Raw genomic sequence first — 14,245 nt, 5'->3', positions numbered from 1 at the left:
ATATTTTCTTTCAACTCAGTGGAATTTTGGAAGATTCAGTCAAACCTTTGCCTAAACATTAAGGACAGAACATGCACTCATCTACTGTTTTTCTAATTAATGAAAAACCCATCAGATGAACCCACACTGCTTTTCTGGGGTGCATGTATTCGTGCCCCTCCAGTCTTTACCAACACTCATGGACTTAAAAATGCTCTGAACTGGAATTAAGTGGTGAATGCTTCCTGTTGCCGATGATGAAGACACTGATGATCTGTATGATTCCACAGTGTTGTCGGGGTACCCTCGGCAGACGACTGGCCCCAGGAAGTAGCCCTGCCACAGAGTGCCTTCACACCCCGGCCCCCGAAACCAATAGAAGACCTAGTTCCAGACATGGACGAGCAGGGACGGGCCTTGTTAATGGTTTGTAGTGTAACTCTCATGTGTGTCCCAAAAGATTGCATGGAAAATGTTTTTAAAGCCGTCACTTGCTCATCACTGTCGCCTTTATGGCATCGTGCACATTTATTTATGGGCCAAAGCGCTAAGAGGAGCTAAGCTAACAAAACAACTTCTGTCAGTAACCTTGTCTACCTTTTACCATTTTATTGTTTTATACATTTTATATCTTCTAACTCCTTGTTTTTTCTGAACATGGAGCCTGAAATCCTCATGTGTGGAAAATAAATACATGAAGCAAAGCGCTTACTTCACCATCGAGCAGATTTATACCCTACTTGTAGTTCGGCTTGTTTGTAAAAGCACAAATATAATCGATCATTCATCAGGATTATTGCATTTTGGAGCAACGATTTTGATTTTAAAAACAGCATGGGAACCGAGCTGCACGCAGTATTTTATTCAACCTAGAAATGTAAACAAGCCTCTATACTTGGTGGTCTCTCATTATCTTCTTTTCCTCTCCCTCCCCGCAGCAATTCCTCACCTTCAACCCGTCCAGGAGAATATCGGCCTTCACTGCGTTGAGTCACCCCTACTTTCAAAGCGTGGACAGCCACAGCAGAAGTGTGTACGCAGCCCAGCCCATCCCCAGCAACAAGTCCACGATGGAGGAGAGGAGTGCCTGAAAGTCCTCTTTTTTTTCCCCCTTTAACCGCCCCCCACGTTCCCGTGGCTATAAGTAGTATTTAACGTACCCTTCCTAAAAAGTTTGTCATGTTTTATTTCAGCGTTAAAACAAAGTACATTAATAAAGGTTTTTTTTGGCACTGATTACCAGAAAAAGGTTTCCCTTTCAACAAATCCACTCAAATCAAGTAAAAACAAAACAGCTGGTTACAGGAGAGTTCACCATCTCAAGAAAATATCTACCGTAAGAGTCCAGAAGAAGCATCAGTGTTTGAGTACTGCAGCTTTTCTCCATCATGATGACACCATTCTGTGATGAGGTTTACATTGTGAATTTCAAAATCTATCCTTTGGTTTATTGATCTCCCCACTCAAGTCCTCAGTGACCTCCTGCAGAGATGCGTCACCACCAACATATAGCACTTAGTTATTGGTCAGAAAGCTTTAATTGAGGGGCGATTGCCGAGCTGTGTTTTAATGTTTGTCCTACGTGCCAAATACAAGCTGACAAGTAATGAGATTTTCCAGCTGTTGGGCCCTGCAGGCTTGATGTTAACTAAGGAACAGCACATCTGGGTCTCCATCAGCAGCGCTCAGCCACGTTAGTTCAATTCAGTTTTATTTATTTCAGAAAGATAAAGGCCAAATCACAACAGCAGTCACCTGGAGATGCTTTATTTTGAAAGGTAGAGACCCTACCTGATAAGCGATGAGTTCGCACTCCTTAATAGGTAACTTTGTTAAACGTTTTGTCTTTATGACTTTTTTCTGATAATCGGTGTCAAAAAAAGCATCATTAATGTTTCATATAAAACGAAGCCTAAAACAGACTAGAGTGGGCAAATACTTTCCCCACTGGGGCGTATAAAACGCTCTGTGGAGCGGGGAGCGGGTGAAGATGGCGTCAAAGGGATGGCACCAAACGCCCCCCAGAACCCTGCGCACACAAGCTGTCATCCTTCCACGAACTGATGGATTGTAAATGCTGCTTTCAGGATGTGAAATGTTGTGTAACAATGCAAAGTGACCCGATCCTCATATTGACTTGGAGTTGGGACTGTAGAGTCCGAAGAGCAGAAACCTCCTTATGCCCAGTGTTTATCCTTAACAATAGAAAAGAAAAAAAAAGACTCTGGACTGCAGGAGAGAGAGATAGAGGACCAGACCAGAGCCTGGATGGATCTCACCTGCCTCTTTATTTTTGTTGTTCTATTGTCTTGTTTGTTTGTTTTTATAAATAGCTTGCTTACTGCTGGTGTGTGCAGTGAGAAGACGAACGTTTCACACGCACATTTATTGTCCCCACTGCCGCTGACATAAGCACGCTCATGTACCCATGTACTCACTCAGACATTGTTAGGCATCACAAACCAGCCACCCACTGCCATGTCCATTATCATTCCAGTTTTACCTATAATAATGGTGCCACCTTGTGGAAGTGTGGAGTAACTGCAGACCAGTAGCAGGATTCTAATGGTTTCTGCACACATCGAGGAACTCGTAACGGGGCTGATATCGGTGCTGAGACAATGAGACATCTTGGAGTTGTTCCTACCACTTACATAGACTTTGACTTTTTAATGACTTTTAGCTGTACCATCGTGAACTCTTTGTTTTATAATTATTGTGAAATCCAATTATTTCTTTCCAAATCATACCGTAATGCACAGACAGACCTGCAGGAAGTGTCAAAGAGAGACCCACAAGCACTATTCATTCAACATGGTAGAATTTTGGCACACTTTTGTGTCACTAATATTCTGTATTTAATTTTAATTTTATTGACGAGTCTTATATACTTGTAACTTGATTTTTTATTATTTTTTTTTAATGCTGGGGTATACAGTGTTCTTACACCAGTGACGCCAACTCATTAAAGGATTGTAGAGTCCGTGTAAGAATAGTTTGACGTTGTAAGGAATGTATAAAGGAAAAGCATTGGTACTGTACAGTAAATTGTGCTAGTTCTAAAGTACAAGCTGTAACAATAGAAACCTTTTGATACGTGCATTTGTCAGCACATAGACATGTCGTTAAAACGGATAGACGTAGAGTAGCGAGGGTCTGCAGAATGTCGCATGGCGAGAGTTGTTTCTTTGTTTTCTGTTTTATTTGCGTGGGGTGGGTTGTTCCGATGGATTTCTTTTACCATGTGTTGAGAACTACTACGGATTTTCCAGTAGTTTTGATGACGATGTGATGCACAATATTTTGTGTACAGTTTCTGCTTTATTTTACCTTGGCGTGCCGTTCTATCCAAGTTAAGTTTTGACCCGCAAGGTAAAAGCAAGCTTTTCCAGAGTTGTATTTTTGTATTTAGTAGTTCTTGCAGAACAGTAACATTGTAACACTGGTTTTTGTTTTGGGGTTTCGTAACAGGTAGTGCTTTTAGCACACAGACACACACAGACTCAATCTCTGACTTTCTCAGGTTCTCTCCACGGACGTCCGAAACCTTTCGGGCACAGTTTGCACATCTCTGGGTTACTGAATGACTACAATACAACTTCTTCAGGTTCTCTGTCAAGCTGTCTAAGGATCGTATCATTGATCACAATCTACTGTCTTTACTATTTATCGAATATATGTTACTGTAGTCCTTACTGTCTGAAGATAACTGCCTGTATAAACTGTTCTTGCCACAAACTAATGGCCAGGTGGCAAACATGACAGAAATACATGTCTGCTTAACACTGTGTGATTTACATGTATTCTTCTTTTTTTTTTCTATTTGATAACGACTCATTTCTGGTGTAAGTGGCATCTACAATGCAATGAAAGCTACAAATGCGTTAGACACGGAGGTTTACATTTAAAATATTGACTGCTTTAATCTCATTACAGTTAATACAGTCACTGTGTGCTTTCTTATGATTTAACCAATCTGTAATGCTCTTCAGTCTCATAACAACTGAAATCCACTGCTGAACTCTAAGCAGTGTCACTATTTTTGAACGTCGCTTCATCCATCACTCAGATTGGCATTATACTTGTGTATGAATGCATCGGTGTCTTATTATTATGTTGCACCAGCTGAATAAAAAGCAGCTTTTTATTAATGTTGTTTGGACTTATTTATCAGGGTTGGAGTAAATACAGAGGGATAATGCTCATGAGGCGTACATGAAGAAATGGGAAAGAGGCGATTAGTGAACAGGAGTATGGCTTCATGCTGAGAAAGAGCGCTACGAATCTGATGTTTGCTTTCAGTGCTGATGGAGAAGGTCATGAAATGCACTGTCTTTGTGGGACTAGAGAAAGTACTGAAACATAACAGAATACATGTTGTTCAGGTTCACTTCTCGACCTCACCGATCCGTTTGATATCCCAGCTGGAGAAGAAGAGTCAGATGAGGCTGAAGTTTTCATTCATCAAAGCTTTATTACCAATGCGCGTTGGGAGATCACACTACATGCAGCCACAGCAAGCACCAAGTGGATCTGAGGAGCAATTCCTCAATCTGTTCATTATAAAGGCTCTGGGTGCTCCCTTAAGGCCCTATATTTATCTAGTAGCCCCACAAGCATCTTGCAACCTTTAAATCACATGATTAGACACGGGGGCTACAGGTGAGCCCACCCTACGCCCACTACAGTCAGCAAACCGAGTCATAAAAAGAATACGTTGTTTCCTTATCAAGGACATTCAAGGCCACACCCCCTAACGTTCACATAGAAAGGTACACTCCCCAACTGTTCCTCTATGGTTTCCTGCTTTTCTATTCTTCTTTACAACCTACTCCTTATCTCTGCATATCATAGGGGAACTGAAACATGCCAACTGCTTTAATACTTTCTCACAATGTGTATGAATGAGAGGGAAACAGGTGTAACAGTGAAACAGCAAAGAGCAGAGATAGTGAGGGTAGATGAGTTTAAATGCCTGGGGTCAACCGTGCGACGCAACAGACAGTGCACAAGAGAGGTGAAAAAGGGGTTAGGCAGGGAGGAGAGTGAGGATCAGCTATGGTGACCTCTAAACGGAGCGGCCAGAAGAAGAAGTAAAATAAAAGTATTAGTAATAGCATTAATTTCTGGCTCATTTCGCAATGTCGCACAACACTACTTGGATTCTGACACAAAATCCTACTCTTTTCCAGAAGGGGGCAGTAGTGTAGTATTTGCGACGGCAGCCGCCTATTGTGCAGCCGAAGAAGAAGAATCAGTCGAGCTTTTATCAACTCGAAGTGGCTACGTAAATGTTAGCAAGGTAACACAAATGGTTGTTCTTTCTCTTGGATATTGTTTCCCATTGCTGACTCGACATGGGCAAGAGAGACAATCGAGTGGTGAGTGGTGCCGCATAATTTGAACAAAATTATTTGCGTATGTACCGCGTGACATTTAGTAAACAAGATAAAAATAAACGGGCTAGCGCTGCAGTTAGCATTGGCTAGCTTACGTACGTGTCCACTAGTTATTGTGATGCTAGGCCTGCTGTGTACGGTGGTTAGTTTAGCCGCGCATATGCATACTTAGCTTGGAAATACAACAGTGTAGATTGGTTGCTTTAATCTTTAGGCTTTCAAACAGCTTGATCCAGGCTCGATTGACGCAAAGCTAACGTTAGCTTAGTGCATCAGAAGGTAATCCTAAATTTGGGAGTAGTTCAGGTTTGGCATGCTGAGGTTGCACAGTGCCCCCCGGTTGCATCTTAGGCGCACTACCTTGACCGTCGTTGATTGGTAGCAAATACAGCAACTACTTTATTACTGATTACTACTGTAATTTGTGTACTCCAGTCCCTGTTTTAAATGTTGTTTAAATGTTTAAATGCGCTGTGCCTGTTAATGTTAATGTTGGTGTTACTTTTGAGCGTTTTCCAAGTGTCTCCTGTTAATGTTAGCCAATGACATTGCTCTGTCAATAGCCTCGGGAGGCTCCAGGTACACACAAATCTTACACAGTAGCAGAGTCCTGCTGTAAACCCCATGCCCAGGCTCTGTTTGCCCTGTTTCACAGCTATTTTAGCGACTCATCATGTAGTACTGGTGAATTGCAATGCATTATGCCATATTTTAAGTGTCCCTCTATTAGAAGGATGGAAATGAATGCTTTTGTCTGTGTTTCAGGCTTACATTAACCCCATTGCTGCTGCACGAGCCAGGGGGCCGGTACAGGGCTCTGGGCCAACCATTCAGGATTATTTAAGCAGACCTCGACCAACATGGTAAGTAAAGGGCAGCTCTGCAGCTTAGTGGTGTAAAGTGGTGTCCTCACTTTATCACCAAGTGTTATCACCACAAGAACATTTTTGGTGTACTGTTAAAGAGCCAAAGGAGTCAAGGTGCACATATCTGGCAGCACAATCTTTGTTAAGGGGTTTTAATAAATTCAAAACTCTAAAGCATATGAACAGTGTTAAGTAAATAAAGCTATTAGTGATTCCTAAATAAGAATACTAACCTCACCTTTAACTAGAAGAATCCAGTCTTTCCAAAAAGGTGACCGTTTTGGAATTAAATCTGTTTTTAAAAAATTATTTATTGTGTTTATCAGGGAGGAGCTAAAGGAACAGCTGGAGAAGAAGAAAAAGGGCTCTCGAGCCCTGGCTGACTTTGAGGACAAAATGAATGAGGTACGTTTGCATTATAGTATTTGAACAGGCATGAACTGGGCTGTTAATCAACACAGTTTTCCTCTGGAGTTAGCTTACTTTTAATACTCCATGGCAGCCTTACTTGTCTATAAGTTAAAAAGACAAATAAAATCTTAAAGTAATTTAATTTGTGGGTGGCACAGGGGTGCATTTGTTCAAACATCCTGGTCAGCTGGAGCCTTTCTGTGCCTCCTGGTACTCTGGCTTCCTCCCACAGTCCAAAGATGTGTTTGTTTGGTTAATTGGTTATTATTAATTGGCTGTTTATGTACGAGTGTGAGAATGTTTGATACAATGAATTCGGAGCCTGAGTGCAGGTGTACCGCATCTTTTACCTTCTTAGGGGAAATCTGTGTTTGCAATGGAAACGTGCCCGTACTGTGAGAGCTTGAGAGCTCTTTTAATTTATTTTTGTGTGTAGAGCATCTGAAGCGTCATCACCGTTTCTCACTGTAGCCACATTGTAATTCATATTAGATGAAAATATTGCACCTTATTGAAACAGTTACCGGATAAACACCACATACTATTTTGGTAACATTGTTTCTTGTTTTTTAAGAGATGGAAGAAAGAACTCGCCAAAAACAGAGAGAAAATGTTAGGCGGAAGTGAAAAGGACAAGGAGGAGAAGAAAGACAAAAAAGAGGTATGATATGAATCCTCTATCAGATTCATGAAGTATTATTTTTATTTCTCACCTTTACTCACTTTTTTGTTTCTCTGTGCTTCATTTGCTTGGCATTTGTGTTTAGAAAAAGAAGAAGGAGAAGAAGAAATCCAGCAGGGTGAGGAGAGACCTCCAGTATTTTGATTGACAGCCTTGCCATGTTACTGATACATACACACAGAGTTAGGGCTGTTCGATATAACGATATATATCGGATGACGATATAAAAACGTCTATCGTTTCATTTTACGCTATCGTTTGTTTCGTGGTGTCGCAAAATAAACTGTTTACAGCAATATTTTTTCATCATTTTGATGGTCACTGTAGTGGCTATATTAATTTCTTAAAGTTCTCTCTTTCTCTTATATTTAATATAACCACACTACGGAGGGACAAGCGCCTGTTTTTTATGCGTTTTCGTTAGCAACAACGACGGTAAAACCACGGCGTGTCCGCTTGTTTATTTTCCACATAAACCTTTCACAATAAAGGTCAAGATCCTGTTGAGGCTTTTCAAAATAAAATGAGTCACGTGAAAGATGCAGAGTATTAACGGATGAGAAGCAAAAAAGAGCCGCCAGGTGCTAAAAACTAAACCTTAGACTCAAACGTTAGAACAGGCTTTTCTCCGCAGCACGTTGTGTAATAAATAGAAAGAAAACGGCGGCCGTTACAACCTATGTCTAAAAATGTATAGTTTCATGCATCAGTTAAAACACTGGACTCCAGGTACTCGACGCCCAGCTGGAAACACTTCACGCAAGCCGAGATGCCCGAGATTCACAGAATTTACAGGAAATGTTACATTTTTATAATTTATATCGTTATATCAACGATAGATGTCTTAATATCGGGATATGAGATTTTGGTCATATCGCACAGCCCTACACAGAGTGCATGTTTTCTAAACTTGTCTCTTATTCAAGCCTGTGAATGCAGTTTGTTTTTTCAAACAATCGAATAACCTCATATCTAATGAACCCTGCTTCCACTGTGTTTTGGTCAAGCATTCTTCATCTTCCTCCTCCTCATCGAGTTCTGATTCCTCCAGCAGCTCCTCCTCAGAGTCAGATGACGAGGTAAGGTCCTTTTATGATTGATTTTACATCTCATGTGCTTTATTTGAACCTAATCTAGTGTAACACAATACAGCTGCACAGCATGTAGCATTAAACGGGTTTGGGTTGGGACATTTCTGGAGTCTGCTGGACGACAGTTTACGATCAAAACTAACTCGCGATGCAAGTTTTTTGGCTCGAGCAGTCAACCCGTGTGCCACAAGGCTGTTGACGTCATATGCTGTATGTCTTTTCCCTGCCTTCTCTCACCTTTCTTGTCCACTCTTAAACTGTCCTGTCATAATAAAAGCTAAAAAGCCCCCAAAAGTAAAAAAACAAACAAACAAAAACAAGAAAAAAATGTAAACTGTACATTATAGAGAGATCAGATTTATAAAGACTTTAATGGATCTTAGGAGGATTCCTGCTTTCCTTCACATACAGCAAAACCCTGATTGCAGTTTTTGTTTGCACGCGCAGGATGAAAAGAAGACTGTAAAGAAGAAGCGGAAGAGAAAGAAGTCGTCATCCAGAAGAGCATCGGACAGCTCAGAGGATGAGTCAGATGCTGAAAGCAAGGTTTTTCTCTTTCTAATGCTGCATGTAGTAGTAGTCGATTCATTGCAGTTTTATGGAAATGGACTGTGGTGGTAATTTTTTGTCCTTTTTTCTTTTTCCAAGAAGAAAAGGAAAAGAATAAAGGAAGAAGGTGACAGAGATAAGGTAATTTACCTTTATTCAGTTATTCACTGATCTGTCATTTTGATGGCGACGCTTGATTTAAAATGCATTCCTCTGGCTTTTTTCCTTCCTAAACAACTTAAATAAATAAATCTTGTGTCCATCAGGATGAAAAGAGCCGTAGAAGAAAGAGGAAGGCTGAGAGAAGTTATAAAGGCTCATCTTTAGAGTCGTCTGCTGACTCTGATGATGATGATGAGGCAGTAAGTATTATTTCTGTCTCTAACACACATTTCTGCAGTCATTAATTTTTTATTGCTAATTAGGGCTGGGCGATATGACCCAAAATTCATATCTTGATATTTTTTAGCTGGATGGCGATATACAATATATATCTCGATATTTTTTTTTTTAAGCCATAAGGTAAGAACAAAAAGAGTTCTTAGTCACAGCTGTGTCCCAGATGTCACACAGGCACTTTTATTAACATACAGCGTAGATGTACATGAAGAAATTACTCAAAGATAAATTATCAGCATTTATTAAATAATAATGCTCCATAAATAAAAGAAAACAATGTTGTTTTTGTGCATAACAAAGAGCTCACAATTGTGCAGTCAAAATGTAAACTAAAAGACGCTGAGCATAATAACAGATTTCGCAGCTGCTCTGTTCCCAACTTCTACTGCGTGGCTGACAGTCTGGAGTTTAAAATCTGCTTCGTAACCGTGTCTCTTAACAGGTGCCATTTATGGTCCTTATACACACACAATACGGTAATATTACGTTGAAGCACAGTACGTATCACTCTGCGAGGCTCCAGACTACGGTAGCCGTAATGCTCCGACAATCCATCAAGCGGCGCGGCTCCGTAGCTTACCAAAGTCGAACTAAAACATTTATTGACAGATTGCTGAGCGCTGTGTACCACATAAAATCAGTTCGCGGTCAGTAAGCACAACCAGAATTCATACATAAGGTGCACTGTCGTTTTTTGAGAAAATGAAAGGATTTTAGGCCATGCATGTCGTTAGCGCGGTTAGCTCGCTAACACGTTGACGCCGTCCAGCCCCACGCACGGGGCGATCCGCGGTAACTCGTTAACGGAGATTTGCCGTGTCCATCTTGTCATTGCCTGCAGGTGAAGCTATGGGGGAGGGGGAGTTGTGTTCAGTGAAGGAGAGGCGAGGCCGAGTAACGTTGCGTAGAGACAAAAGTGAACGAAAGAGAGGCAAACTCCGGTCAGAGCTGAGTTGATCTTATTCTCAGGTCAGATATTTATGGCAGTCTGTCTTCACTGCTGTTTGCACACGAACAGATTGTTTGTGCAGACCAAGGCTTTTTATAGCTGACTAAAACTGAACTTAAAATTAGATCTGAAAAAAAATTTTGGTGAAATAAAATAAGAAAACTCGATGTCTTAGGGGAAAAATTGAAACTAACAGAAATAATCTTATAAAAATAAAAAGCTAATTGGCAAATACAAACCTGTAATGGCTCTGGGCCAGATGTCACCTGAGTGTCTCAGAGGGCTTCTGTTGTAATCACAAAGGGGTCGGTTACTCATTAGTGATCCTCCTGTTTTGCACATAAAAGAAGCCTCCACCCAAAATACTTGAATAAATCACGTGTTTGTTTCAGTTTGCTGGCTGTTGGAGGACTATTTATTTAGATGTTAGTTTCTTATTTAAGCATTCACCCTGAGATGCACATGTAGACATCGGATGGAAATACGAACCGCTTGGATTTATGTCTTGTATTGTTACCTTTTCATTCTAATAGTTACTTTAATCATTCAAGCAGTCAAACTGAACCATTTTTCATGTTATTCAATGGAGTCTTTTATATTTCAGCCCTGTCAGATAGAGGGCGTTCGCTGGTGTCCCTCTTTAAACCCCGTACTTAGATACAGTAGCGATACAGAACAGAAGTCAAATCAGTTTCATTTTTCCTAAAATGTTTATGCAACCAGATGTTCAAGCTCTCATGTCTCTTTACTGTAGGGGGAAGTCAATCTTTGTGTCAAGTTTCTTTATCCGATTAAAAGTAATTTTTTAGCAAAGCATGGCAGCATTTAATGTTCAGCTCCTTGAATCATTGCACACAACACTACATTAAATTACTTTAAAAGGATAAGTTAGATGAGTTCTTTACTGCTCCTCTTCATGATGTGAGTGAAATGGTTTCAGATATGAGCTTTTGTTTTTTTTTTTTTCTCCTGCCCATTCTTATCATCATGCGTGAACACTTAAAATGTCCACAGTTGTATTTCCCCAGCACAGCATCACTGCTACAGGCAAAATAAAAAATTAATATCCTGCAGTGCGACGTGGAATAGATCCTTCTCCTCAATAACTTGGAGAAAATCCATCCTAATTCTATCAGTGTTTGACGCAGTGCTGATGGTGTTCTTAGCCAAGCCAGCTTCATTTATAAAGCACTTTTAAAAATAGCAACTGCTGAACATAGGAGTAGAACAGCCTTAAGAATTTAAATAAGTAAATAAATATATTCAAATTACAAAACACAAGATGCAATAAATATAAAAAATAAATAAATCATAATCTTAAACTGGGTCACACGCCCATCTTTAACTAACCAGTGATCTGTACTGCATGTATTGTATTTAATAATTCAGAAGAGAGATAAAGGAGTCATGAAGACTTATGTTTGACAACATCTTTGGTCCTGGATTGACCACACAGCTGTTACAGCTGTTGCAAAATTTCCACTATTGTGAAGTATTAGGGGAATTTCTTTCCTTTCTTTTTTTAAATTCTTCATGACCTTTCAACTTTCTACTCCTGCAGGTTGAAGCCAAGAAGAAAAAGAGAAGCAGCGAGGAAAAGGAGAAATTCACAGTGAGACATTTTACTTCATTTCCTATTTCAAGACAGTCCGCAAACAAGATTTTGTGGGTGGAGCAGTATATCTTTGTACATCGTTCAAAAGACGAATCAGTCGCTAAAATGCAGAAGTTTTTTTTTTTTTCCAGGATAAATCCAAGAAGAAGAGGAAAAGGAAGCACAAAAAACATGGCAGAAAAAAGAAAAAGAAGGCAGCGTCTCAGTCGGACTCGGACCTCGACTGAAAACATGTCTCCCATTTTTCTGACAGCTCAAAAGTAGAGTCATCTTTGCCTTTGACTACCAAAAACTACTCACATCCAATTTTTGGGGATTTCCACCTAAACAGGGGAAGCAGCAGGCCTGAATGCTCGGCTTCTATGTGTGAAGTGAAAATAAGGAAGAAAGTGCTGGTCCCTCTAAGTGGAAACAACTAGTGCATATCTTTTTTTTGTTTTACCACCATGATTTTTCTGCATTATTGGTCTGAGTTACACTCAAAGACAGGACTGAACTCCCCAAACTTCCCTCTCTTTTTCCCCCCGTCTCTTTCTGTGGAGATTTGAGTGTGCCTGGCACTCCCCACCACCTTCAGAATGCTAGCCCTCTAAGAGTTAGCCTCTGTGCTTCATACCTGACATCTTCCATTGCTACACGAGGCTGTTGATGCTAGTGCCTGCGTGATGCATGTAGACGTGATGAGCAGATGTCTCGCCAGCTTCATATTGAAGTTGGCCATTGTTGTAAGAAATGAGCTGCACAGTCATAAAGTAATACAAGGGATAATTGTTTTCGTTAGATGAGTTGTTACACTGCAGTGTAATTGTACAAACAATGGAGTTCAATAATAAAGTATTGTTTTAACCTTTGTTGCTGTTATGTAGTTACAACACTGAGGCCAGAAAGTGTTGGTTAAGTAATAAAGTTGTTGTTTGCAGGTCTCCAGGTTGCTGGAGCTTCGACCTCTTCAGACCCCGTTCTTCTCCATTCTGTTTCTGAAACTGGAAAAAGAAACACAAATATGTGAACCTCACTAAGACTTTAAATGCCTATTACTGAACATGAGTCTGACCTTGTGTTTGAATCTGTCATGCCGCAAAATGAATGAGATGCCTCACAGATGAAACCACAGGAGCCAAAAGTGTGACACCATTGTGGAAAGTGTTATGAGCCGCCCTTCATTTCTCCATATTTTGTCTCTAAGGAGCCAGACTCGTATTTTTTCAAGTGGTCTCAAGCAACAGTTCTGCAGGCTTTCTGAAAGTCTTTCACTCACTTTCAACCCAGTGCTTCTACCTGACATTTTTAAAAGGATTTTTTTTTGTTTGTTAAGCCACTTAACTCTGACCTGTGAATGATTCAAGCATAAAAACAGCACCTAACAACCTGAGGGATGAACCTCTTTGTGTCTTTACACAACTTGGCAAAGAGCCAGTTTTAAATTATATCTAGGCTTCAATCTATGAAAAATGGCAAAGATAACACTGACAGACATAAAATCCTTTTTTATACCAACAAAGTGGTTCCACAGCAGATGAACAGCATCTGAAAGTCATATCCTTAAGAAAGGGGGGAAAAAAGACCTTGGAGGTGCATCGGGCCCTTCAGCTTCAGTGAACAGCAGAAATGGTCTCAGAGGGACGGTGGCTGTTAAAAGGCCATTCCTAAGGAAAGGAAACCAGGAGAAAAGGCTGGGGAATGTCAAGTTACACAAGAACAGGACAGAAAATCAGTGGCAACAGGTCTTACGAACTTTGAAAATGTAGCTTCAAATTGCCATCTATAAATACAGGAGAGATTTACCACAGTGAGTCTCCATGATCGCTGGAGGCTCTGTCATGGTTTGGGGCCATTTTAGTAAGTGGCTGAGATATATTGTCAAAATTGATGGCATTATGAAAACAAAGTTCTTTCAGAGTTTGGACCACCATGCAATACCATCTGGAAATCATCTGATTGGCAACAGCTTCATTTTTTTTTTTTTATCATGACAATGATCCCAAATGCGCTGCCAATGCAGTGAAAACATACCTGGATAGAAAAATGCACAGTGGAACATGTTTAGTCATGGATTGGCATGCAGTAATTTCCATAAAGTATAAAAGTGGGAACTGAGAATTATTGTGGTGGGGTGGATATTTGTTTCCTTTGAGCAAAGATGTGCTGGCATTTCGTAGTTTAGGTGATTTCAATAATAATAAAAAATATATATAAAGCTTTCACCAACTGTGAGTGTAAAGGCCAAATAAAAGTTTGAGAACATTTAGCCACTCATCACAGTAGCAGGACTGTGTCTCAGTGAGACTTCATAGGCAGGTCTTGT

General features: G+C 40.3%; 2 protein-coding genes across 4 annotated transcripts in view; both read left to right on the top strand.

The window, feature by feature from the left end:
• cdk6 (cyclin dependent kinase 6) overlaps positions 1–4,130 on the top strand; it is a 40,275-nt gene extending 36,145 nt beyond the window's left edge. For both annotated transcript variants that reach the window (XM_065471026.1, XM_065471027.1), the window contains 2 exons: positions 270–405; positions 918–4,130. In XM_065471026.1, the coding sequence (XP_065327098.1) occupies positions 270–405; positions 918–1,070 (289 nt within the window). In that variant the 3' untranslated portion in view covers positions 1,071–4,130. The remainder of the gene's footprint in view (positions 1–269; positions 406–917) is intronic.
• Positions 4,131–5,244: 1,114 nt separating this feature from the next.
• fam133b (family with sequence similarity 133 member B) lies at positions 5,245–12,791 on the top strand. Of its 2 annotated transcripts, none has more exons than XM_065469639.1 (11): positions 5,245–5,360; positions 6,144–6,241; positions 6,571–6,649; positions 7,230–7,316; positions 7,423–7,455; positions 8,345–8,416; positions 8,876–8,974; positions 9,080–9,118; positions 9,244–9,339; positions 11,887–11,937; positions 12,072–12,791. In XM_065469639.1, exons 1-11 carry the CDS (start codon positions 5,337–5,339, stop codon positions 12,165–12,167), a joined length of 774 nt encoding a protein of 257 aa, XP_065325711.1. In that variant the 5' UTR covers positions 5,245–5,336; the 3' UTR covers positions 12,168–12,791. The 2 variants fall into 2 exon arrangements, with proteins under 2 accessions (XP_065325711.1, XP_065325710.1); XM_065469638.1 differs by having other exon boundaries at positions 9,077–9,118.
• Positions 12,792–14,245: the final 1,454 nt, after the last annotated feature.

Source organism: Pelmatolapia mariae, linkage group LG22 (genome assembly GCF_036321145.2).
Source record: "Pelmatolapia mariae isolate MD_Pm_ZW linkage group LG22, Pm_UMD_F_2, whole genome shotgun sequence".
In the NCBI taxonomy this organism is placed as follows: Eukaryota; Metazoa; Chordata; class Actinopteri; order Cichliformes; family Cichlidae; genus Pelmatolapia; species Pelmatolapia mariae.
The sequence above is the reverse complement of the archived record's forward strand: the minus strand, read 5'-3'. Positions and strand labels throughout refer to the sequence as shown.

Coding starts and splice junctions, on each gene's coding strand:
- fam133b (XM_065469638.1), top strand. CDS start 5,337: ATGGGCAAGAGAGACAATCGAGTG. Junction 7,317..7,422: donor AGAAGAAAGACAAAAAAGAG/GTATGATATGAA, acceptor ATTTGTGTTTAG/AAAAAGAAGAAGGAGAAGAA. Junction 7,456..8,344: donor AGAAGAAGAAATCCAGCAGG/GTGAGGAGAGAC, acceptor GTTTTGGTCAAG/CATTCTTCATCTTCCTCCTC.